Here is a 23,269-nt window from a genome sequence, read left to right as displayed (position 1 = left end):
ACTCCAACCTTTTACTATATGGTTACTTATCAACATTTTGTTGTAAGAAGCCTGGACATGTTGAAAAAGAAAAGGAACACATAAAATGAAGTTTGCAAAATAGAAGTTGGCTAACTGGGCCTGACCTGAAGATGTGTTTTGTTGGCCCATGCAGTGTTTTTAAAGAAAATATTTACCAGGGTGCATGGGTGGCTCAGTAGGTTAAGCATCTGCCTTTGGCTCAGGTCATGATTCTGGGGTCCTGGGATAGAGCCCAAGTTGGGCTCACTGCTTAGCGGGGAGTCTGCTTCTCCCTCTCTCTCTCTGCCGCTCCCCCTGCTCATACTCATGTGTGTGTGTGTGTGTGTTTGTGTGCTCTCTCTCTCTCTCTCTCAAACAAATAAATAACATCTTTTTTAAAAAAAGAAAATATTTACCAACTTTAAAAAATTAGGGAAATTTCACATAAAACCCCTGCCTTCCTGATTACCTTATGAAATCAAAAGATCTGCCCCCTGGAACTGCATTCTCACATGGCAGTAATTAATTAGAGCTTTGTACAGGGTCTGTGCTCCCTAGTTTGCCACACTCCTCTCCCAGCCCACATGTCACTCACTTTATAACATCTGCCTGGCTCCTTTAGAAAATTGAGTGTGAGAGTCTGGATATACTAGGACCAGTCTCAGGATGGAGACTGTCCAGAGCCAAGATAAGCTTCAGGATGGGCACTTTTAAAAAAGAGTCAGAGACAAGGTTACAAATATTCACATGAAAAGAAACTACCATGAACAAGGAATAATGTAAAGAACCATAAAAAGTTGCCAAGTCTTCAGGCTTGGGGACACATTGTCCTTGTCAACGATTTATTAGGACTGAGCAGATGACCTCAGTATCCACACAGCAGTGGATCAAACTAGGAAAAAGGACAGTTTGCAGCAGAACCAAAATTCCTATTCTTGCTCTTGATGGAGTCAGTTACCAGAATCTTCTCGCTAGTCAACAAGCCCGTGGGGTTGAGGACTGGAGCGTCTTGCAACTATGGGGAGACCCTGGAAGCTTCCCAGGGCCCAGGTGAAGGCTGTCATAATCCTTAGGAAGTAAGCCTTTGCCCATGTCTCCCATCTGTGGAAACATGCTCCTTAGAGTGGACTCATCCCCAAGAACCTCTCTCCTCTCCATTTCCCTGCAGAGGCCAGCCCCCTTGGCCGCTAGGTGGCCCTGTTGCTTTCAGGATTCACCACTGGGAATTGGGGCTCACCCCAGGGCCACTTGGGAAGTTCTTAAGGACTGTTTCCCATCACCCGATCTATTTTTAGTGAAAAGCAACCTAGGATCATTCCCACCCTGCCTTTAGGGATAAGAAATACAGAACAACAAAGTGATAAGAAAGTAAAGCATAATATGGAAATGTGAAAAGAGCAAGACCAGATCACAGGTGAAGAAAAGCCTTTAACTGGGTGGCCTTGTCCTTAGGTACAGAGCTCCTATCCACGGTCCGTCTCAAACTCACAGCCCGACCCGGCCTTCCTGCTCTTCCACCAGGCCTCCCGGTCCCTACTCACTCTCCTGTCTCCCTTCTCTGTTGACAGGGCCACAGTTAGGTCAATGGAGGGGGCAGGAGGGGAAGGCGGAAACACTCCCCCCAGGAAAAGGACTCCATCTGTCCCCAGCTCACCCAGTTCACTCTTGAAGGTGTGATCCTGCAGGAGAATGGAAGGGGAGTTTCGAATGTTTCCTCCTCCAACAAACCAGTTCACGTTGGGGTTCCAGTGATTCACAAAGCCACAGAGATGATTTTCTTCAAAGTCACATTCTGACAGAAGAGAAACGAAAATGCACACGATCACACCTAGGTATATACCCCTACTCACTGCGGGGATTGCTCTTCCGTATTCAGATATGTTTCTCATTCCCCTTGACCACTGGAAGCTTTGTACCAGGATCCCTGGACAATGCTGGAAAGTGTAATTCATCCTTGCTTCTTTGGATGATGGCCCTGCCACTGACTAGCCATGTGAATTGTAGCATGACTTCTCCTGGGCTCTGTGCCTTCATCTGTGAAATGAGGGGAACGTTCCCCCTGCACAGGACTGTCCCCACACAGAGCCAGATGTGTGGTTAATGCCTGGTGCCTCAGCCACCTCTGCTTCAAAGCCCTATTTGGGACCATCCTCTTAGCTCCAGAAACTGTGTCTGCCACCCTTCTGGTAGCCCATATCCCCATCCCCTTCTCTCCTGTTGGTAGACAAGATACCAGGGCTAAAGGACATGTTTCCTAGGTGCTAACAGCCTCTGCTTTTCTTATTAACAAGAAACAGAACAGGCAGGGGAGGCATAGCCTAGGCTCTGGGTCCTTCTGCAGCTCCTCAGTGGAGAAGAGAGAGAAAATAAAGAGACTTCACCTCCCACCCTCCGCCGTTTAGGAGCACGGACATGTTTGCACAGATAAATTGTTCCCAGTCAACAGACTCCTCTAGTGGGAATGAGAAGCTCACCAACAGTGAGCCTGTATTGACCCCTATAATCATCAACTACAAATATGAAGTATGATTGTCCTGGCCATCTCCCATTACCCCTCCAGACCCCACCCCCACCATTTTTTCACTCCAGCGGTAGACCTGTATGGACTGTGTCACTGGCCTCCCCTGCCTTCTGTCTTCCTGTTGGATTCGACCGATGGAAAGTAGGAGGAGAACAAGCCTCCAGCTTCTTTCCTGCCAGGTTGCCATGGGTTGGCTGTGTCCCTCTCCTGAGGACACAGGTCCTATCAGGGAGTCCTCCCCACACAACCACTGGCTCCAGTGGCCCCCACCCCTTGCCCTCATGGCTGATGAATCATCGCTCTCACTAGTTCTGGATTACCACCTGTGCTTTTGCTGGTTTCCTTCACCCACCCACACCTTTGTAGCCCCTAATGTCTTCTTCTTCCTGCCAGGACCCTGATTGATATAGTTATCAATGTGTTTTTACATTAGCAATCACTGAAAAACTTTAAGGTTTTTATCTGCAACTTTTCCACTGCAGCATCTGCCACGCAATACCCCTGTTCCATGCCAAAGCCTGCTGAAGAATAAAATAGAAAGCAAAATAGTCCTGAACGTGCCAGGTACTATTCTAAGCACTTTAACTGAATTAACTTACTCAGTCCTCGACATGGTCCCACGAGGTAGGTACTATTATTAACCTCATTTTACAGATGAGGAGACAAGCAAAGAGAGAGCACAGAAAGGAAGGCGAGAGGACTGTGGGATCAGGCATCTCAACAAGATGAAAGTATTGGCACTCCTTTTTTTTTTTTTTTTTTAAACAAACCAGAAGCCACGGAGTGATTTGAAGAGAGGAAATTTACATTTTTAAAGTGCCCAGCGCTGGGCCAGTCACCTTCATACCTATGATCTCATCAGTCCCCACATTATTCCTACGAGGGAAGCAGTTTATATCCATTTTGCAGGTGGAGAAACGGAGGCTGCGGGGCGCGGGGAGTTGAGGAGCCAGCAGGTGGCGCTGCAGCAGGCCCGTCGGACTGGTGGGTGGGCTGCCCGAGGCGCACCTGCTGGCGGGAGGGAGCTACCAGGGGGCGCATGGGTCTAATCCCACTGTATCTTCAGAACATGGTCACGTTTTCTTCCCTCGTGCTTTCCTTCACTTGCCTTAGTATCATCCTTGGAAGGTCAAAACAGAGAAGAGTCAGGGAATTAGCAAAGTCTCTTTTTTATTCAGAATTGTCTTTGACTCTCCTTCCTCTTCCTCTCCACAGCCAGTCAACCTCCAAAGGGCCATCAATGCCGAAAAATCTCGCAGTCTCCCACCTTTTCCCTATTAGAGCCCAGCGCTGGGCCTTCGTTATGTCTGATCTGTAAGGTTACAACCACTTGCTGGGGGTTTTCCTCTCCTACGTATTTATTTTCCTCGTTTCCAAGTCCCTTTCCATGGGGCCGCCAGAGTCACCATGTGAGGACATGGCCGCAGGCACCCTCCTCTGCTGACTTTTAGCTTTGAACACCGGCCAACCACAGAATCATCCACCCTCTTCAGCCGGGACCCAGACTCTTGCCGAAGGCTCGCTTGGGTCCTGATTCGCACTTCAAACACCCTCCTCAGCTTCTGGCCGGGGCCTGAGTACACCCTGTGCTTCCTCCACCCTGGGCTCTGCCCACAGAGAGTTCTTCCCCTCCTCCCCTGGACCTGCACTTCACCGAATTCCCCTGCTTCCTAAAACCGCAGCTCAAATGCATCCCTGGTGTTCAGTGCTGCCCGATGTCCTGTCCTCCTCCTCCCTGCACCTCCACAGCCTGCCCTGGCCTCCAGGAGCGCCCATCTTATAGAGAAATAGCACCAACGGCAGACAAATAGAAGGTGAGCGGCCACAGGGCACAGAGGGGCCAAGGTGTATCAGAGAGAAATGGAGTAAAATGAGCAAAGAACGGAATACGAGCCTGCTTTTCTGGCTGAAGCTGAGCTCACAGCAAACCGGAAATTATCTTTACTAGCATATGTTGAGGTTCAGGTGGCAGCTCAGGTTACAGTTGCTGCAGCTACTTTCCCTTCGTTAACCTAGCCAGTCTGGGCAGACTCCATCCAGCGAGCCTTCCTCCGCTTACAGACAGGAGCAACATACACCATTCAAGTGAACCTCGAGAAGCATGTAAGCTACGGTGCATCATGCACTGACTTCCATAAAACACCTTGCCTTTAGGACTGGTTCAGTTCCCTCTGGCAACAGATTTTAGAAGAAGATTCACAATTCACATTCCAATACAGTGAGGACGAAACCCACTTACCAATACAGTAGCCGGTTGTCATCTTGATTTCAAAGAGTGCGATGCTGGCCGTGTTTCCCTGTCCAAGCACACCTTCTATTAAAATCTGCACGACACAGGAGGAAGAAGGGAGTCAGGCTTCCCTAACTCCAAGGAAACACCGTGTTTCCCTGGCTCAGAATTTCAGAGACTAGTCAGGAGCTGTTCAGCAATTCAAGGCAAAGCGAGATTGCTTGTCTCAGCTAATTGCTACTGGATACCAGTCTCACCACGGGCTCTAAGAGAATGTGTGTGTGTGTGTGTACAAGGTGAGCAAGGTGTCCAGTAAAGCTTGGGGCCAACTGTCTTCAAGTGCTATTCCAACCACCCCCTTCTCCAGCGTCTGTGGTGGCCCCAGTTGGCTGTGGATGGGGAGGGGGGCTGGTGCCCTTGGGGAAATGCATTCTGAGAACAGTCAGGGACTCAGGGCAGAGGCCTCAGCGGGGAAGACCCTTGGAGGAGGGGGGAAGACCCTTGGAGGAGGGGGGAAGCACAATCTGACTTAGCCGTGGGAGACTCCATGTGAGATGGAAGAGGCTCGTAAATCAACCTGTAGTTTCTATATTGCTGAACAAATTTGGAAAATTTTACATAAAGAACCGAGGGGAGCATGACAATTTACATGGCTGATTTCAAGCCCTGCTGTGGTTCATCTTTGCTCCCGTTTCCGGAAGTATTTGCTTCTCTTTATGTGACTTCAGCCCAGTCTTTGGCAACTATGCTGGGAGATTTAGGATGTGCCCTACTACTGGGCAGACAGTGTGAACTAGAGAGCTCGGACCTCAGTGTTCCTTCCCTCAACCCTCCCTCCTGCCTGATGGGACGGGGAGAGGAGTAGACAGCATTTCAGTACTTTTTGAGGGAGAGAAATGGGATAGGGAATTGAAAAGGGAATTAGGAATGGAGAACGTGTTCGTGAAGGCCCTATTCTTTCCTCCACAACACTCTCACTACATGTCACACTTGCGTCTCCTTCCCTGCTCCAAACAACATCCAGCTTTATGTTACGTTGTCGACCTTCCTCTTCCAACACTTCTGATGCAACAACCACCATCTTTGAAAAGGAATCAGAACATATCCTTTATGTATCTTTCCCTCTTCAAAGTAGCTCCACTTTTCCTTTAACGATAGTGAATGTTTTGTTCAATATTTGTAGCAAACAGACCATTAGGGAGACACCACACACGACTGAGAAAGAGGAAACAAAATGACTAGAAATGAGAATGCTCCCTAAAGCCCATTAGAAAATAAATTTCCATCGAAGAGGTTGGTTTAGGCTCCATTTAGATTCTCACAGAAGTCCCATTTAAGTAGACAAGAAAGAAATCCGGGAAGAAGCTCTTCTAAAGAATAAAGACAATATTAACTTACCAATTATTAATTACTACTATTCTTCTGGGACACATCTCTTATAAAGCAGCACATCCTAACCTAGGAGATCAGTAACTTTAGTGGCAGAAATTTTCATACAATCTCAGAGTCACATAATGCTATATGGTAAGTCAGGCGCCTACATTCTACCTACCTTGAATTTCTTGGAACTGTTTTGTAAATCCAAGCTGGCTATGAGCCAGCTGTCTGAAGGTTCCTTAGCTGACCAAAGCAGGCGATCAAAACTTTCATCTTCAAATCTCACATAGAGGTTCAGCCGGCTGGTGTCCGATGAAGACCCTGGAGACGTGGTTATCTGGTAGACCAGTCGGAGACAGCTCCATTCCTCAGCCTGTAGGTCAGAACTCAGCAGCACGGCTTTTTCCCCCTGCTTGGCAAAGGAGGTGTCCACATAAATATAGTGGCCTGGAAAGAGAAAGGAGCACCGGGAAAGGATCAACCTGCTGTTCACCACTCAGGGAAATACACAACTGTGGTCCAGTGAAGCTAAGGGCAGATACAGCCTGCTGATGCATTGCAGTGGCCTACCGAATGTTGCCTAAACACGGGATCTCTGCCTTCTTGTGAAAAATTAGAAGGTCCCACAATGCTGAGACCATGGTCACATGACACACGACTACAACAGGCTGGAGCTACGTAGTGCTGCCTCTTCAGAAGGTGGTATGGGCACCCCCCACTACTCCCTATTACCCCCTGACACTGAAGCCAAGTGTCTGTTGCCTATTATCATCTCATACCAGGCCCCTTTAGCATGCTGCATTCATCTTCCTGGCCCTGATATGCATGAACGTTTGAGAACTTCAGAACCCAGAGGAGCAGCATGCCTCTGCTGGAGTCAGAATACCTTGGTGGACTCAACCTTCTCTTTCCACAGCTCCCCTCATTCCCAATGATTTGATCTGCATCCAATTTGCATCATTATAGTAGATTGAATTTATTTGGTTGCCTCAGATCTTGGGGCCTAGGCAGATGAAGTTCACTGTCAGCTGATTTTTAAAATTAGGAATAAGACTCTCCTCCTCTAGACTCTTCCACAACGAAATCTCATAGTTTCAATAACTAAATGGAAAAGCATATGCAAAACTTGGAGGACAGGGCACTCACCACTTCCTTCTCCCCCACCCCCTCCTCCTTTCTTTGCCCTCTTTTTGCTCCTCTCCCCTCCTCCTGCCCCCCTTCCCCTATCTTCCTGACGCTGATACGCTGATATGTGGTACTCTGCTGGCTACACCAGGATATAAAACAAAACTGCTATGAAGAACAGAACAAAACAGATCAGAAGCAAGAACTGTAACCTGACCTGAGCCTTCGGAATCTGACTCTGGTCAGTAGCTTCCTATAGCAGTGACCCGATCTGCCTGTGTGTCCTGGAGACCCACTGCCTGTGGGACCTGCACTCTCACGCATGCTCAGAGGTTCCCACATTTGTGGCCAGCATCTCACCGGCTGCATTCCATCCTGGGACCACCTCTCCACTCCTTGCATTTTAGGCTCCCCAACACCGAACTCCTACTAGAAAGGCTCTGAAATTCCTCCTTGCTTTGCCTGATCTTCTTCAGCCCCTCCTCCCATGCTCATCACCCCAAACGCCAACCCCAGCCAGGCCCCTGGGCTTTGTGGTGAGTACTGACAGGCCAGAGGAGCCTCAGCTGATGGCCAGCCTCACAGTTAGGGCGCTGTCTTCAGGGAGTCTCGCTGGCCTGCAAAGGGTTTCAAGATCAACATCTGTCTCCAGTGGGCAGTCTTTCAACATAGCGACCACCCACCCAGTACAAATAGCAACTGCTTCTAGATGCCAACACAGGCACCCCTGTGGGGAAATCTGGCCCTTGCTCTCACTGCCACCATCACCATCACTCCCTGCACAGAGTGAACTCTCACTATGAAGCAGGTGCTGTTCTAAGTGCTTCACATGCATTTCCTAGCTGTGGGGCCTGCTGGGTTTGGAAGCACTAGGCTGGGGCTCTTGAGGACAACTCTTTTTTAAACAGAAAGGGCAGCTTCTCTGTGACATGAGGCAATATTTAAGTGCCATCCTCATTTCCTGCTTTCCGTTACTGTCCCCATTGAAGGGACTCGAAGCAGGCTGGTAGTGGGGTGGGCATGGTGACTAGGGGAGCTCCTGAGAGCACTTCAAACCTTTTCTGAAGAAGTAGAGAGTTGGCACATGGGGTAAGCAGAGGAAAAAAACAACTCCTCATTGTGTCCGCTGGAGTTTCCCATCCTGGGCCAACCCTGCTGCCCTGCAGGCTCAATTCTCCCCCTCCCTACTGCCTTTCCCACTTCTGGAAGGAAACGACTCACAGAAGTGGCTCTCAGACTTGAGCCCAGAGTCACCCGGGGGCCCTGTGCAAACAGATTGCTGGGCCCACCCTTGACTTGCCACCACGTAGGTCTGGGGTGATGCTGCAATTCTAACGGATTGCATTTCTGAGAAGTTCCAGGGGATGCTGATGCTGCTGGTCTGGGGACCACATTTGAGAAGCAAAGATTTACAATATCTGCCAGAGAAATAGGACTCATTATTCAGACACCTTTAAAAAAAAAAGAATTATTTATTTATTTTGGGGGAGGGAGGGGCAGAGGAAGAGGGAGAGAGAAAGAGAATCTCAAGCTGACTTCCGCTGAGCGTGGAGCGCAAGGCAAGGCTCGATCCCACGACCCTGAGATCATGACCTGAGCCGAAATCAAGAGTTGGATGCTTAACTGACCGAGCCACCCAGGAGCCCCCTTTTGACACCTATCTATCAAAGAAAGGACTGGGTACTGTAGCACGTAGAGGAGGGAGGAGACAGTTCCACCTGGAGGTAAAACTCAAAGTTAAGTAAATGTATGCTGCTACAGGCTCAGAGAGTCCATCTACTGGTGATTATCTTGATTTTTTTCAGTGACTGCCATAAAGAAAAAAAAATCTCTCTTGGAGCTAGAGTATTATGCTAAGTGAAATAAATCAGCCAGAGAAAGACAAACATATATGATTGCACTCATATGTGGAATTTAAGAAGCAAAACAAGCGAGCAAAGGGGGAAAAAAAAAGAGTGGGAGGCAAACCAAGAAACAGACTCTTAACTATAAAGAACAAACTGAGGGTTACCAGAGGGGAGGTGGCTGGGCGAATGGGGGAGAAAGGTGAGGGGGATGAAGGAGGACACTTGCTGTAATGAGCCCCAGGTGATGTATGGAAGTGTTGAATCACTATATTGCATGCCTGAAACTAATATTACACTAGGTTAAACTACCTGGGATTTAAATAAAAACTTAAAAAAAATCTCTCCTGACATAATCTCTCACTATATCAGATTTTATTATAAGCCTATGCTAATGCTCATATTAAGAACCTTTGAGAGCACATACTATAACAATGTATTATTTAAAATATCTTGATAGTATACAGTATGAAAGCTGGTGCTATTTATTGAGAGATCTTGATATCTCAGCCATAAGTGTTGGCTATTTCAAAGCATTGGGATTTTGCATGTAAACTAGAGACCTCAAATTTCTTTTCAGGCCATGCTGTGTAAGTGTGCCTATTATCTGCATTACAACCCATCCAGATTTATCTCCCTAACTGATTTCGCATTCACAGCAGAATAATGCATTTTCCCAGATTAAAGAATGAGCTCAAGTGTTGCCCACCTCCTCTACTAACTTTGCCAAGCTCAAGAAAGATTTTCTTAATTAATTACTACTTTTTTTTTTCTGCCTTGCCTGGATATAGCCTCAGAATCCTTCTAAACAGTGTTCCATGTAGCCACTTACCAATCAATTTGAGTTAGTACTTGAGTTGAAACTATTTGCTTTATCCTTGTTTGCAGCTTCAGTGTCTTTATAAAGAGTTAGATTGAACTAGTTGTAGTCCTGTTAGAGTTAAACTAAACTAGAAGGAACATGGTAAATTTTGAAGAAGTTTTAGAAAATGAAGAAAGAATGAGGAAGATATTGATATCAGGGACGGTGCCCTTCCCTGGACTCTAATAAAATCGCTATTCTAGAACAAATTGATACTGTTTTTGGTGAGTTGTTTCTTCTTACTTTATTAAAAAGAATCATTTTACTACTGAGTTAAGGAGGTCATCTTTGTGTGGGAAATATTTCATTTATTCTACACTCAATCTTAGCCAAAGGGCCGAGAAGCGATATATTTCACTTATTCTATCTGGATTGACATCTGGAAGTTAATCTTGAACATAATTTACACACAATAAAATTCACCCTTTTAAAACAATTCAGTGGTTTTTACTATACTCACAAAATTCTGCAACCATCACCACTATTTCCAGAATCTTTTCATCACCCAAAAAAGAAATTCCATACCCATTTGTCCCAGCTGCTAGCCTCTGGGAACCATAGAGTTAGTTTCTGTTCATTTGCCTTTTCTGGAAGTTTCAAATGAATGGAATCATATAACATGTGGCCTTTCGTGACTGGTTTTTGTCACTTAGCATCATGTTTTCAAAGTTCACCACACTGTAGCATGTATTAAAATTTCATTCTTTTATGAGGCTGAATAATACTCCATTTTATGGATATACTGCTATTTAATCACTCATCAGTTGATGGACATGTGGGTTTTTTTCTACCTGTTGGCTATTATGAATAATGCTACTATGAACATTTGTGTACAAGTTTTCATGTAACACAAGTTTCAATTCTCCTAGGTATACGTGGAGGAGTAGAACTACTAGGTCAATGATAATTCTATGTTTAACTTTGTGAGGAACTGCCAAACTGTTTTTTAAAATGACAACACCATTTACATGTCCACTAGGGATGTATGAGAGTTCCAGTTTCTCCACATGTTCACCAAAGTTTGTCACTGTCCATCTTTTGTTATTACAGCCATCCTAGTAGATGTGAAGAGGTATCTAATTGTGCTTTTGATTTGCATTTCTCTAATAATGAATGACGTAGTGCATTCTTTCATGTGCTTATTGGCCATTTGCACGTTATCTGTTTTTTTGTTTGGTTGTTGTTGTTTTTTTTTTTTTAGAGCGGTTGGGGGTGGAGGGAGAGAGAATCTTAAGCAGGTTGCATGCTCAGCACGGAGCCTGATACAGGGGGCTCAATCTTGCAATGCTGAAATCATGACCTGAGCTGAAATCAAGAGGTGGATGCTTAACCAACTGAGCCACCCGGACACCCCAGCATATCATCTTTGAAGAAATGTCTGTTCAAGATCTTTGCTCATTAAAAAATCGGGTTACTTCTTTTTCTATTGTTGAATTATAAGAGATTATATATTCTAGATCTTATCAGATACATGTTTTGCAAGTATTTTTCTCCCCATTCTGTGGGTTGTCTTTTCACTTTCTTGATGGTATCTTTTGAAGAACAAAAGTTTTTAATTTTGATAAAGTCCAATTTCCTATTTTTGCTTTGGTTGTGTGTGCTTTTGATGTCATAGCTAAGAAACCATTGTGTAATTTAAGGTCATAAAGGTTTACAGCTATGTTTTCTTCTAAGAGTTTTATAGTTTTAGCTATTACATTTAGGACTTTGATCTATTTTGAGTTCGTATTTGCCCATTAAATTGTTCTGGCATCTTTGCTGAAAATCAATTGAGCATAGATACAAGGATTTATTTCTGAACTCTCAATTCTATTGCACTGATTTATGTAATAAATAAATACTCCCAATGTTGCAAGTCTTTGAGTAATTTCAAGCTCTTAAAAAGTTGATTTTCACAACTGTTGACTGTTTTCATGGCTTTTATGGGGACAGGATTTTCTGAAGTCCTCACTGCACCATTCTTCCTAACATCATTCCCTTTCTTATCTTTTTTTAACCAACAAGAAAAGCAAACAATGGAGATGTTAAAGTAAACACAAACAAATAAGAAAAAGGCAAAGAACGGCAAAGATCACATGCAGATTGGGATGTTGACTGACGCATCAGGCCAAGGGTCTGGGGAGAGATTTATTGGCCACAGTGTTGGAGTCATGATGGCAGGAGGGGAGCAAAGGACACTCTTCAAATACTGTTGCTTAGGCAATTTGAACTGATTTATAAGACATTTATTAGAAATGATAAAATCTTTACGATGGGTCAGAAAAGGGCCATAAACTTCCAAATAGACTTTTTTAAAAAAGTAAGTCAGCAATGAAAACCAATAATTAAACCACCCTGACAAAAAGGTCAGGTTCCATGAACCTCAGGGTCTGAATGTCTTCTAGTCACATGCACGCATCAGAAAACAACAGAAAAATCTGTTCTGTTTCAGTGAAGGCAGACATAAAGAACAGAGTTCTGAGATCATTCAATTGCTAAACATATCTGTACAGCTAGAGCTCACCGTATTAATGACTTCTAATAGCCAGTGCAGTGTGCTGGGACTTAAATCCCAGGCCATCACTATGACAGCAAGGCCAGGACATGAAATCATGGGGGGCTTCTTGGTATCACTGCACTTCTGTTTGCTGATGCACGTATTGTCCTTCAGGTGTGATGGTCATGCCAGGGTGACCGCATGGTGCAGCGGACCTGACCCGAGATTTGTAAATCGTAACCTTTGCTTAAAGTTTTATCATGCATAGGCTTACTGTGCCATCAGTTTCTTTATCTGCAAAATGGGAATAACAAATCAGTGGAGTCCTATTACGTATACATTCAATATTTGGGAAAGCACTCAACGTACTCAGACAAACAAACGAACAAACCAACCAACTACAAATGACCCAACCACTGTAACATATACATACACGCATGAAATGAGTTCATACAAATAGCCACTACATAAAATCTATTTATATATTTCAACACAAAAAGGAAATCAGCTCTGTTGTACATAGAAATAGTATAATATATAGAAAACCACACACACTGTACTCTATAATTTAAGGAAGTTTCAAGGGCAGTTTTGACGGTATCTGATTTTTACCTTTTGTGCCGACTTAAGAACACAAATTCAAGCTCAAATGAGATGTGACTTCCCATCTATAGTCACTGTAAGAACCCGATGAAAATGATGTCTATAAAAATGCTCTGTACGCTGTAATGTTAATTGTTAGTTATTTCTCTTATCATCGGGGTAGGGGGGGTCCTTTAGTGGTTCCAGAGATAGTGAGAAATCTATATTGCCTTCCTTTTGTCCAGTGTGGTTCAGAGCCAATATGCGTTCAGGTAGCAGACCAGCAGCACCTTTTTAATGCTGGTAGTGACAGCAGTCTTCCCTCCATTCACCTTACTTGACCCTTCCATGTTGACGTCTACACCTCTGTGCTTTTCAGCGCTGGGCCCCTCCTGGCTGCCCATCCTCAGCGGCGCCCATCCTCACAGCTAAGCCACCCCGGGCACTCACCCAGGATTACTCACCATCCAAAGTGGAGTTCAGCACATTTACTCCTGGTATGATCCTGGGTGAAACCTCGTGACCCAGGTCTGATAATGATGCCTACGTCTCTATTTTGTTAGCTCTTAGGACAACTCACGTCTAACACAAGGACATGGCCTTCTTTTTGGCAGCTTCCTTCCTGGGGCTGAAGTCCAGCCCCTGAACTCAGGCGATGACCTTCTCACCAGATTTCCCGAACGCTTTACTGCCTGCCTCCCTGGATGGGGTCCCGCCTGTAGAAGCCCATGGCAGAGTGGGTACGCGGTTATTTCTCCAGCCCAACACTGGTTCAAATCCCAATCACACCACTTATAAATCATGGCACTCTGAGCCAGTTACTTATTCTATCTGACACTAGCTTCCTTCACTGGTGAAATGAGGATGCTAAAATACTGACTTTGCAGAGTTTCAAAGAAGATTAAATAAGGTAACACAAGTAAAGCTCTTAGCACCGTGCCCAAGGGCTTGTGATCAAGTCTTAATAAATGTTAGTTCTTATTTTTCCTGATATCCGATCAGCATACTCCCCCTAATGGCTAACCCATCTCATCATCTCGCAGTGGACCTCACTAATACCACTGGTTCTACCTGCTGCCCATCGTTTGGCCCGTCTGACACCAACTCCCGCCCGTTGCATGGGAGATCCATCTGCAGCTGTATCCATTCTCCCTCGTGCCTGCTCCATGGCTGTGGGCACACCTCAGCCCCTCCCAGTCTGTCCCATTCCATGGTCCAGCTGCATTCTCTGCTATGACAATCATCTTCCAGATCTACCAGCTGATCAAAGCAGTCTGGACAATAATGCATGCAAAGCACCTAGCAGACGTTCATAAGGGTTTTTGCCTATTGTGGGGAGAGGAAGCCTCCACGGAACTGCATCTTCAATTATGTCTAAGCCATCACCTTACATTTGGAAGGAGTCTTGCTTTCTTTGCACATCAAAGACTTTCAAAAAATTAAAAAGTCAAATGTATACAAAATGCAGCAGGCATAGGGGTTCTCAAAAACTGTTGACTATGTTGCTGGAAAATAAATAGCATAGCATTTCTCAAATGTAAAAAACTGTATTAAATATTTGGGATTGTGAATATCTGCTTTGTTCTTCAATCAGACTCACAATAATTAATAAATCTACTGATTACTTCTGGCAGAAGAATGTTCTGTTCACAAAATAATCTAAGAAAAATCACAAATTTCTATGGTTTGCATCAAGTGTTATCACCTTCTGTTTCTAGATTTACCAGTATCTTCTGTGGTTTACTAAATCAATTTATGAATATATATGGATAAAAAACAAAGATCCAAAGGGAATTGACATTTGTTGTGTTGCAGGTACTGGATTCTTGACCTGTGTTCTTCCCTCTCAATCCTGACAGATGATCCCATCAGGTGGAATTTCCACTTTACAAGGGAGGAAACAGAGATACAGGAAGGTTAATGCAGTAGTCCATGGTCACAGCTAGTCAACCAAGGTTGGGCTCCAAGTCCATGCTTTTCCCCCTGCTCCACACTGCCTCCAAATATTTCCTTGTCTGTCTCTTTATTAATTTATCTTTTCATACTTGTATTCATCTTCTTATAGCAGGAGAACAAAGTTTTTTTTCTTTTTCCTTATTGTGGAATCCTGGAGGAATTGATGTTTCTATATGGAAGCCCATATAGGCTTTTCCACACATACTCTTCATATTGATAACATGATAACCAGATTAACTTTTTATCATATTGCCTCGAATGTAGAAGGTTTTTAAACATGTAGAGTTTTATAAAGTTAGGGTATGCCTTATAAGTGATCTACAGTACTACACCTCCCCACCACCCACAAACGATGGTAACAGATCAAAGGTTAGAATCAATGCATGCAGAATAAGACATTTGTGACAGTGGACAGAGACTCTGCAGTCTTGGGCTCGGAAGACCCCAGCCAATATCCCCTGGGGATATTATGCTGGGGAGTGGGGACTAGGGCAACAAAGAGCCATTCAGCATGAGGGCGACGCTGGCAGAGACTCATAAGTACAAGACACAAGCCAGAGTTCCAGCCCAGTGTCCTAGTACGTATTTACTCACTTGCGCTGAGGAGAAGGTACTGTGTGTACATTTTGTGGGTAATCCATTTCTGTGCTAGACTGAACCCCTGGTGTCAGACAACAGGGTGCTCTGTATTGTCCAACATAAGCAAGTCTGCCAGACTTCCAACCTCCCTGCTGCCTTAGAAAGGGTCTCCCTATATAGTTTTGCAAGGCACATCTCTTTTCAGTAAGAGTTTTTGATGGGAATGGCTTCTCTTCTACCCTCTCCTTGCCATATGAGGTCCCTAATAATGACAGAGTTTCAAGAAACTTTTCATTCCCATTCAATAAAACTGCTCCAAACCCCTGACGTTTAGTTAGCTTCCATGCATAAAGAGATGAATGAGCTCTGAAAGGTATGCATTTAAATCTAAATCCCGCCAGAAAGCCATGCACTGAGGAAGGCTGATTTGTAGGGTGACTTTATAGGCAGGACCCACTTCTGAAATGTAATGGACAAAATGATCTATAATTAAGAAGAAGTGACTGGCATTTGCAGTCCTATTTTGGTCCCGAGTGGTAAGAAACCCCTTCCGGAATGAAACCTCTGGTATAGCAGAGGGAAGGTTGGGGAAGGTTTCAAATACCGCTTTGCTTTAAGAGAAAGGAAATCCTGCATTTAAACAGCAGCTTCAAATTGCCATGTATGGGCTTTAGCACCATCCCGGTGGGACGTGGGATCCCTCTTCCTGCTGTGGAAATGGGCTTTTCGGCTTTCCCAGTATCCATTTCAGGAAGAATTTCCGCCTCTCACCAGTGGAGCTGTGCCTCGGACTGCAGAACTGTAGAAACTTTGCATGCATGTATGCAGGGGCTGGAAGCCACCTTGCTGTGCACTGGTACTGGGAAACTTTCCTCCCCCACCACCACTCAGCATCAACATGGAAGACACGGGGAGGCCCAGGGCAGACCCGCTGACCAGCGTGTGACCAGCAGCTGCCAACATGGGTCCTGGTTCTGGGAGAAGGCCATGGGGGCAGCTGGGGTCTCACTTCTTCCTCTCCGTAATTCAGCAACTTCTCCCATATCTGGGGTGTTTGGCCTTTGGGAACTGAGGAGAATTTCCACAGGAAAATGTGGCACTTTTCACCTCAGAGGTGGCTTTGTTCATAAAATCCTACAGGAGCGGCATTAACTTCTGTGACTCTCCTTAGTTGCAAAATGCTTTCTTCCTCTGTGTTCCTTGATACCGTCTTTCCTGGTTTTGCTCCTACCTTCCACCTGCTCTTCTCAGACTTCTTAAGATCTTCTCACCTTTGTTTGTCTCCTTAAGTATTTATGTTAAGTGGATGTGGGTCTGGTTTCTGTACTCCAATGAGTCTTTTTCCCTATAGCAGGAACTGCCTCCCCACTATCCATTCTCTCCCACTTCCTCTGAAGAAGCCTAGCTTGATGGGGGCTGGGACTATACTGAGCCAGGCCCCTGCGACTACAAGGCCATCCCTGCACGCAGAGGTGGACAGTGACGAGGATCCACACAGAGATGGAAGAGAACCTTGTTGGATGGGGTTTCCAGGAAAGCTCCTTTAAAGATGGGCCTGACGCAGTTTGCTTGTCTTCCCTTCTGAGCTGTGGACGCAGTGGGGTTGGAGTGGAGTTGCAGTGGCCATGTTAAACCCAGGGGGTCACTGGGGTGACCAACTCATCCCAGTTAGCCTGGGACTCTCCTAGCTTGAAAACCAAAAGTCACATATCCCGGGAGCCCTCTGAGTCCCAGGCAAACTGACACAGTTGGTCACTCTAGCAGGTGACCTGAGGATGGGAGTCATAGCCATGGGGGCCTGGCAGAACCACCGAAGGGGCTGGGTTCCTGCCCATATTGTGCAGTCTTCCAACCAGGCTGGACTTCTTACCTCTGCACTTTTCATCATGACGGAGCAAAAAGCAAGTGCAAGTTTACTTTTCTTTTATTATTTTTTTAAAAGATTTTATTTATTTAATACAGAGAGAGACAGTGAGAGAGGGAACACAAGCAGGGGCAGTGGGAGAGGGAGAAGCAGGCTTCCTGCTGAGCAGGAGCCTGATGCGGGGCTCGATCCCAGGACCCTGAGATCATGACCTGAGCCGAAGGCAGATGCTTAACAACTGAGCCACCCAGGCGCCCCACAAGTGCAAGTTTAAACCAGTGACTTAGTTGTTTCTACTACAGGCTTTTCAAACACCAGTCTGATGCACACCCCCTGACTTTCAGCTTCCCAAATCTGTATCACCAGCCTGATCCCTCATTACCTTCCAGACCCATATGTCCAACTTCCTGGTGGGCCTCTCCACTCAGACACAAACCCATTCTCTTTAGCCCCAATCCTGTTCTTCCTCTGGGTTCCAAATCTGAGTGACTGACTACCAGTGAGCAATCAAGAAATCTCAGCATCTTCACTGATTCCTCCATCTCCCTCTTTCTCCAAAATTCTATCAGTTTTGATGACTTAATTTCCTAAATTCCTCTCCAAGCCATCCATTCCACCAGGTCTCCTGTCCTGCTCCAGTTTAGAACACCACCTTCTGCCTGGAGTATTGACATAGCCTCCCTGCTTCAGCAGGGAATCTTGCCCCACGAATCTGATCTCCACATGGTAGCCACAGTGTTTATATCGCTTCCTGGCAGAACACCCGAGAGAATCGCCACTGTCCTTGATTTATAAGACCCTGAAGTTCTGGCTGCCATAGCTCACCACCACATCCTTGTCACAGTCTACACAGCAGCACAGAATTTCTTTTAGGTCCTCTAAGCTAAGGTGCCACACTCTCTCTTGCTTCCAGGACTTCTCACATGATGTTTCCTTTACCTAGGATACTCTTTCATCTCCCTTCCTTCATACATTCCACTCTACTAGCTCTTGCCTCCTTTCCTAACTCACTCCTACACTTCATTCAGGTCTTAGCTCAAGAGGGCCACTATGTACTGTTGTGCAGTGCACAACCTGGACAACTGTACATGGTGATCCTGTTTAGATACTGCTTTTTCCAGGTAATATACTTACCTGTAGTCCTCACTAGGTTTTAAGCATATAAGGGCAATATCACATCTACCTGCCTCCTGGTAGATGCTCTCTATATTTTTAAAGAAATAAATAAACTTCCTGATGATAGGTTTCTTTTGTTATGTCTACATACAAAGGATACATTAAAAGTCTTTTTTATTATGGAGATTTCTCATTAGGTTTGAATTTCAATTCAATTTACTGTTATCCTAGGAAATGTGGCATTTAATGTGAGCTGTAATTTCAATGGCAACCAACACTACACTTAATATTTTCATGTATGTTCCTACTGTTAACTTCCCAAAACTCAAATTCTCATTATGTCAAGATATACAAAGGATTGTTAAAACACAATTCTTTGCCTTTCTGGAATGCAGAATTTATGGGAGGCATTCAGAAAATGCTTCAGTGTGTGACATTTCTAGATTAAAGAGAGCTATAGTTTTTTTTTTTTTAAGATTTTATTTATTTATTTGAGACAGAGAGAATGAGAGAGACAGAGAGCACATGAGAAGGGGGAGGGTCAGAGGGAGAAGCAGGCTCCCTCCCAAGCCGGGAGCCCGATGCGGGACTCGATCCAGGGACTCCAGAATCATAACCTGTGCCGAAGGCAGTCGCTTAACCAACTGAGCCACCCAGGCGCCCAAAGAGAGCTATAGTTTTATCAGCTTCAAATTTCTAGGAGTTCCAAAGTGCAGAGATCAGCAATACATCGGGAAGTGATGAGGTCAGCATTGCATAGACTTCTCGAATGCCATCTTCATTCCCCCTGACAACGGGGAAATTATTCTCATATCCTGGATAACACTGCAAAAGTAGTCTTAAAAGATTACAAAGCATTAAGCCTGGCAAAAGTAAAAATGAACGCCAGCAGGCAATCTCCAGTGTAAACAATCTACCAACATCCGAAACCACTACCACAGATGTTGGCTCCATCCTCCTTTGTAGGGTCTGGGAAGGGTGCAGATTTAAACCCTGCTGGCCCCAGTGGCAGTTTAAGAAGAGAAGTTTACCTTAGCAACCATCAACAGAAAACCAAATGATGAACCCACAGCAAAAGGTCATGGAATATTTGGAAAGGGAGACGCGCTTGACACAATGTTTAACAAAGAAGTATGAAAACAGAAGAAAAGGCTGCATTATCTGATAGTGTTTGTTCTACCAAAAAAGTCAGTTCTCAGAACACATTTTCCAGTACACAACTTGCCAGGTGGGGAAGATATTCCTTGGAAACTTAGGAAATGTGGAGGCTAATGACCTCAGGAGACCGCAGGTTACTGAACGCACTCTGGCAGGTCCCCTGAGTGCACCTTCCAATGAGTCCTTCTTCCATGGACTGTGTATTCATTTACAAGGAAATTTTCTTTTTTTTTTTAAGATTTTTTTTTTAATTTTTATTTATTTGAGAGAGAGAGAATGAGAGACAGAGAGCACGAGAGGGAAGAGGGTCAGAGGGAGAAGCAGACTCCCTGCCGAGCAGGGAGCCTGATGCGGGACTCGATCCAGGGACTCCAGGATCATGACCTGAGCCGAAGGCAGTCGCTTAACCAACTGAGCCACCCAGGAGCCCCTACAAGGAAATTTTCTTATTTTGACTTATAAGAGATTCTAACACCCTATCTTACCAGTTTTGCCAATAACGCTGCTGAGAGCAGAGCTGGATATTTTTACTCATGCATTATGCAAGGCAATTTTGTCAAACAAAAGGAGCTATACACATTTCAGCTTCATTCAAACCAGAATAAGATAGGAGTGCCTATGAAAATTTCACCACAGTACAGGTAAATAAATAAATCTGAATTTAAATATATTTTAAATATATATGTTTACATAAAAATATACATACATATTTACTTTTATTTGCACTTTCTCATTTCAAATTCAGCATTTTATACCTATTATAAAGTATAAAGGCAAGTAGGAATAAGAACATTCAACGTAAAAAGAAAATATAGCTATAGAGGGGAAGACTTTTTTTGTTGTTGCATTACGGAGAAGACATAACTTACAATGGTTGAACATAATAATAGAAAGAAGGGTTTAAATGAAAATAAACCCCAGAATATCTTTTAAATGAGTGATCTGCTTTAGATTTATTGCTTTAAAGCTTTTTATTTTTCAAACACAATTGAACACAGAACTTCATCTATTAACAGAGCAAAGAAGAGCAGCTAGGTTTGCCCAGTGGGCTAAAAAGTTTTATTCTGTCCTTTGTTGTCTGGGGCAATTTTGTCTCTGAGGTCTGTTCCCTCCCAATTAATCTCGTTTATAAAGAGGCCCTGCGGCTTGTTCTGTGTACCTGGGGGTGGCTTGGAGACCCCTGACTTGGGCAGTCTTGGGTTTCTCTGACATACTAACCAGAGCCACTCCCTGTCTACTCTGAGCCAGACCCCTGCTCCTTCCAAGTCTGTTTTCCCAAGTTAGTGGGATGCTTGGTCTAGTCCATGAATACACTTTCTCCCCGTCTGTGTAAGTAACCACATTCACATGGGCCAAGAAAGCCTCATTTGCCAGACAGTCTTTCCCGAGGTCAAGAGCCAACATGTTCTACATTCCTTCTAATCCAGCAGTTCTCAATCTTGGAGGTACCTTGGAATCACTGAGGGAGGCCCAGACATCAGCCCACGTCCTGGGAGACCCTTCCATCCTGGGCAGATTGGGATGGCTCGTTACCCTACTAAAAATAGAATTTGCAGAATCCTTGCAGGTGTCTCTCACATCAAACTGGCTTGAGAAGCACTCTTTTTATCTGTTTGCTCTTTTCCTTTTGTTCTTTCACTGCTGAACCTCAGTCTGACCATGCACACAATGATGTCAGGCTCTGTGTCTATTATCTGAAATTCAGATCTATTTTACCTGGCAACCCCAGGCTCCAGGCCACTTCTTCTGTGAAAAGGGACTATTTGATTTGAGGATCACTGTGGACCTTCCCAGATAAAGGGCTGAGATGTGGCTCCTTCTCCTTTCTAACCTCTGTGATTCAGCCTTCCAGAAGTTTCTGCACATGCTAACCTGTGGCTGTATGTCTTTCCCCAGCACAGCAGTGGTCCATGCTGAGTCAGGAAAGGGGTGGCAAATGATATCTCTCAGGGCTCCAGGACCACACTCTCCATGGGGACTCAACTTTCTAAAAATTTTATTATTATTATTATTATTGAATACAGAATGGTACATAATTGAAAGATATAACAAAGGTTCTGCGTAGCAAAGGAAACCATCCACAAAATGAAAAGGCAAACTACCAAATGGGAGAAGATACTTGCAAATCATATATTAGATAAGAGGTTAATATCTAAAACATATAAGAACTCGTACAACTCCATAGTAAATAAATAATCTGATTAAAAATGGGCAGAGGATCTGAATAACCATTTTCCCAAACATTAAGACAGCCAACATACACATGAAAAATTGCTCAGTATCATTCATCATCAGGGAAATGCAAATCAAAACCACAATGAGGCATCACCTCACACCTGTTAAAATGGCTAGTATCAAAAAGACAAGAAATAACAAGTGTTGGCAAGGATGTGGAGAAAAGGGAAACCTTGTACACTGCCTCTGGGAATGCAGGCTGGTGCAGCCACTATGGAAAAATAGGGCATTAGGCCAAGTGAAATAAATCAGCCAGAGAAAGACAAAAACCATATGATCTCACTTATATGTGGAATCTGAAAAACAAAAAACAAAAAACAAAAAAAACCCCAAGCTTATAGCAACAGAGAACAGATTGGTGGCTGACAGAGGTGGCAGGGGCCAGGGGTGGGGGGTGGCGCGAAATGGGCACAGGAGGTCAAAAGGTACAAACTTCCAGTTATAAAATGAATAAGTCATGGGAATGTAATGTACAGAATGATTACTATAGTTAATAATACTGTGTTGCATATCTGAAAGTTGCTAAGAGAGTAGATCTTAAAAGTTCTCATCACAGGACAAACATTGTGTAACTATATATGGTAACGTACGTTAACTAGACTTACTCCTGTGATCATTCCACAGTATATACAAATATTGAACTATTATGTTTTTACCTCTCTGTGAGCCCTGAGCCCTGGAGGGATAGTGTGGCTGGTGGAAAGAACATGGTTTTAAAATCAGGTAGTTCTTACTTTAAAAATTTAATAATTTCATGCATGGGAAGTCCCTGGTACAGCATTTGGCTTAGTACAGGTTCTCAGTAAAGCATGGTCTCAGATTCCCTAACTGTCAAATCATTATTACACTATTCTATCAAAAAATGTTTTTTTTTATTGAGGTCATGTACATCAGAGTTTTCTCAAATTCTATAATTTATGTCCCACCCTTGGGGTTTTGCTTTATCTATGTACCAATTATTTAATGTTTTTCTTTAACCATATCTGTCTTTAAAAATAAGATATTTATTGGGCGCCTGGGTGGCTCAGATGGTTGGGCGTCTGCCTTCGGCTCAGGTCGTGATCTCAGTGTCCTGGGATCGAGTCCCGCATCGGGCTCCCTGCTCCTTGGGAGCCTGCTTCTCCCTCTCCCTCTGCCTCTCTCTCTCTCTCTGTCTCTCATGAATAAATAAATAAAATCTTTAAAAAAAAATAAGATATTTATTTTACCTGGTTCCTTAGCAATGGTAGCCATGAAATTTGGGAATTGCTGTGCTGATTAGTCTAGTACCTTAAAAAATACATACAACATTTAATTATTATTATATTATTATATATTATTATATCTCAACAAAACTGGAAAAAT

The 23,269-nt window shown here is 44.3% G+C and overlaps 1 protein-coding gene across 1 annotated transcript in view; it reads right to left on the bottom strand.

Moving 5' to 3' along the window:
- The window catches only part of MAMDC2 (MAM domain containing 2), a 142,293-nt gene that overhangs the window by 70,625 nt on the left and 48,399 nt on the right, over positions 1-23,269 (bottom strand). Inside the window, exons 3-5 of the mRNA XM_045882234.3 lie at positions 6,304-6,575; positions 4,761-4,845; positions 1,655-1,792 (exon numbers count right to left, since the gene is read on the bottom strand). Coding sequence (XP_045738190.1) covers positions 1,655-1,792; positions 4,761-4,845; positions 6,304-6,575 — 495 coding nt within the window. The remainder of the gene's footprint in view (positions 1-1,654; positions 1,793-4,760; positions 4,846-6,303; positions 6,576-23,269) is intronic.

This window comes from Mirounga angustirostris, unplaced genomic scaffold (genome assembly GCF_029215605.1).
Source record: "Mirounga angustirostris isolate CCGP_5_RB_7025 unplaced genomic scaffold, mMirAng1.0.hap1 SCAF_15, whole genome shotgun sequence".
Classification (NCBI taxonomy): domain Eukaryota; kingdom Metazoa; phylum Chordata; class Mammalia; order Carnivora; family Phocidae; genus Mirounga; species Mirounga angustirostris.
The sequence above is the reverse complement of the archived record's forward strand: the minus strand, read 5'-3'. Positions and strand labels throughout refer to the sequence as shown.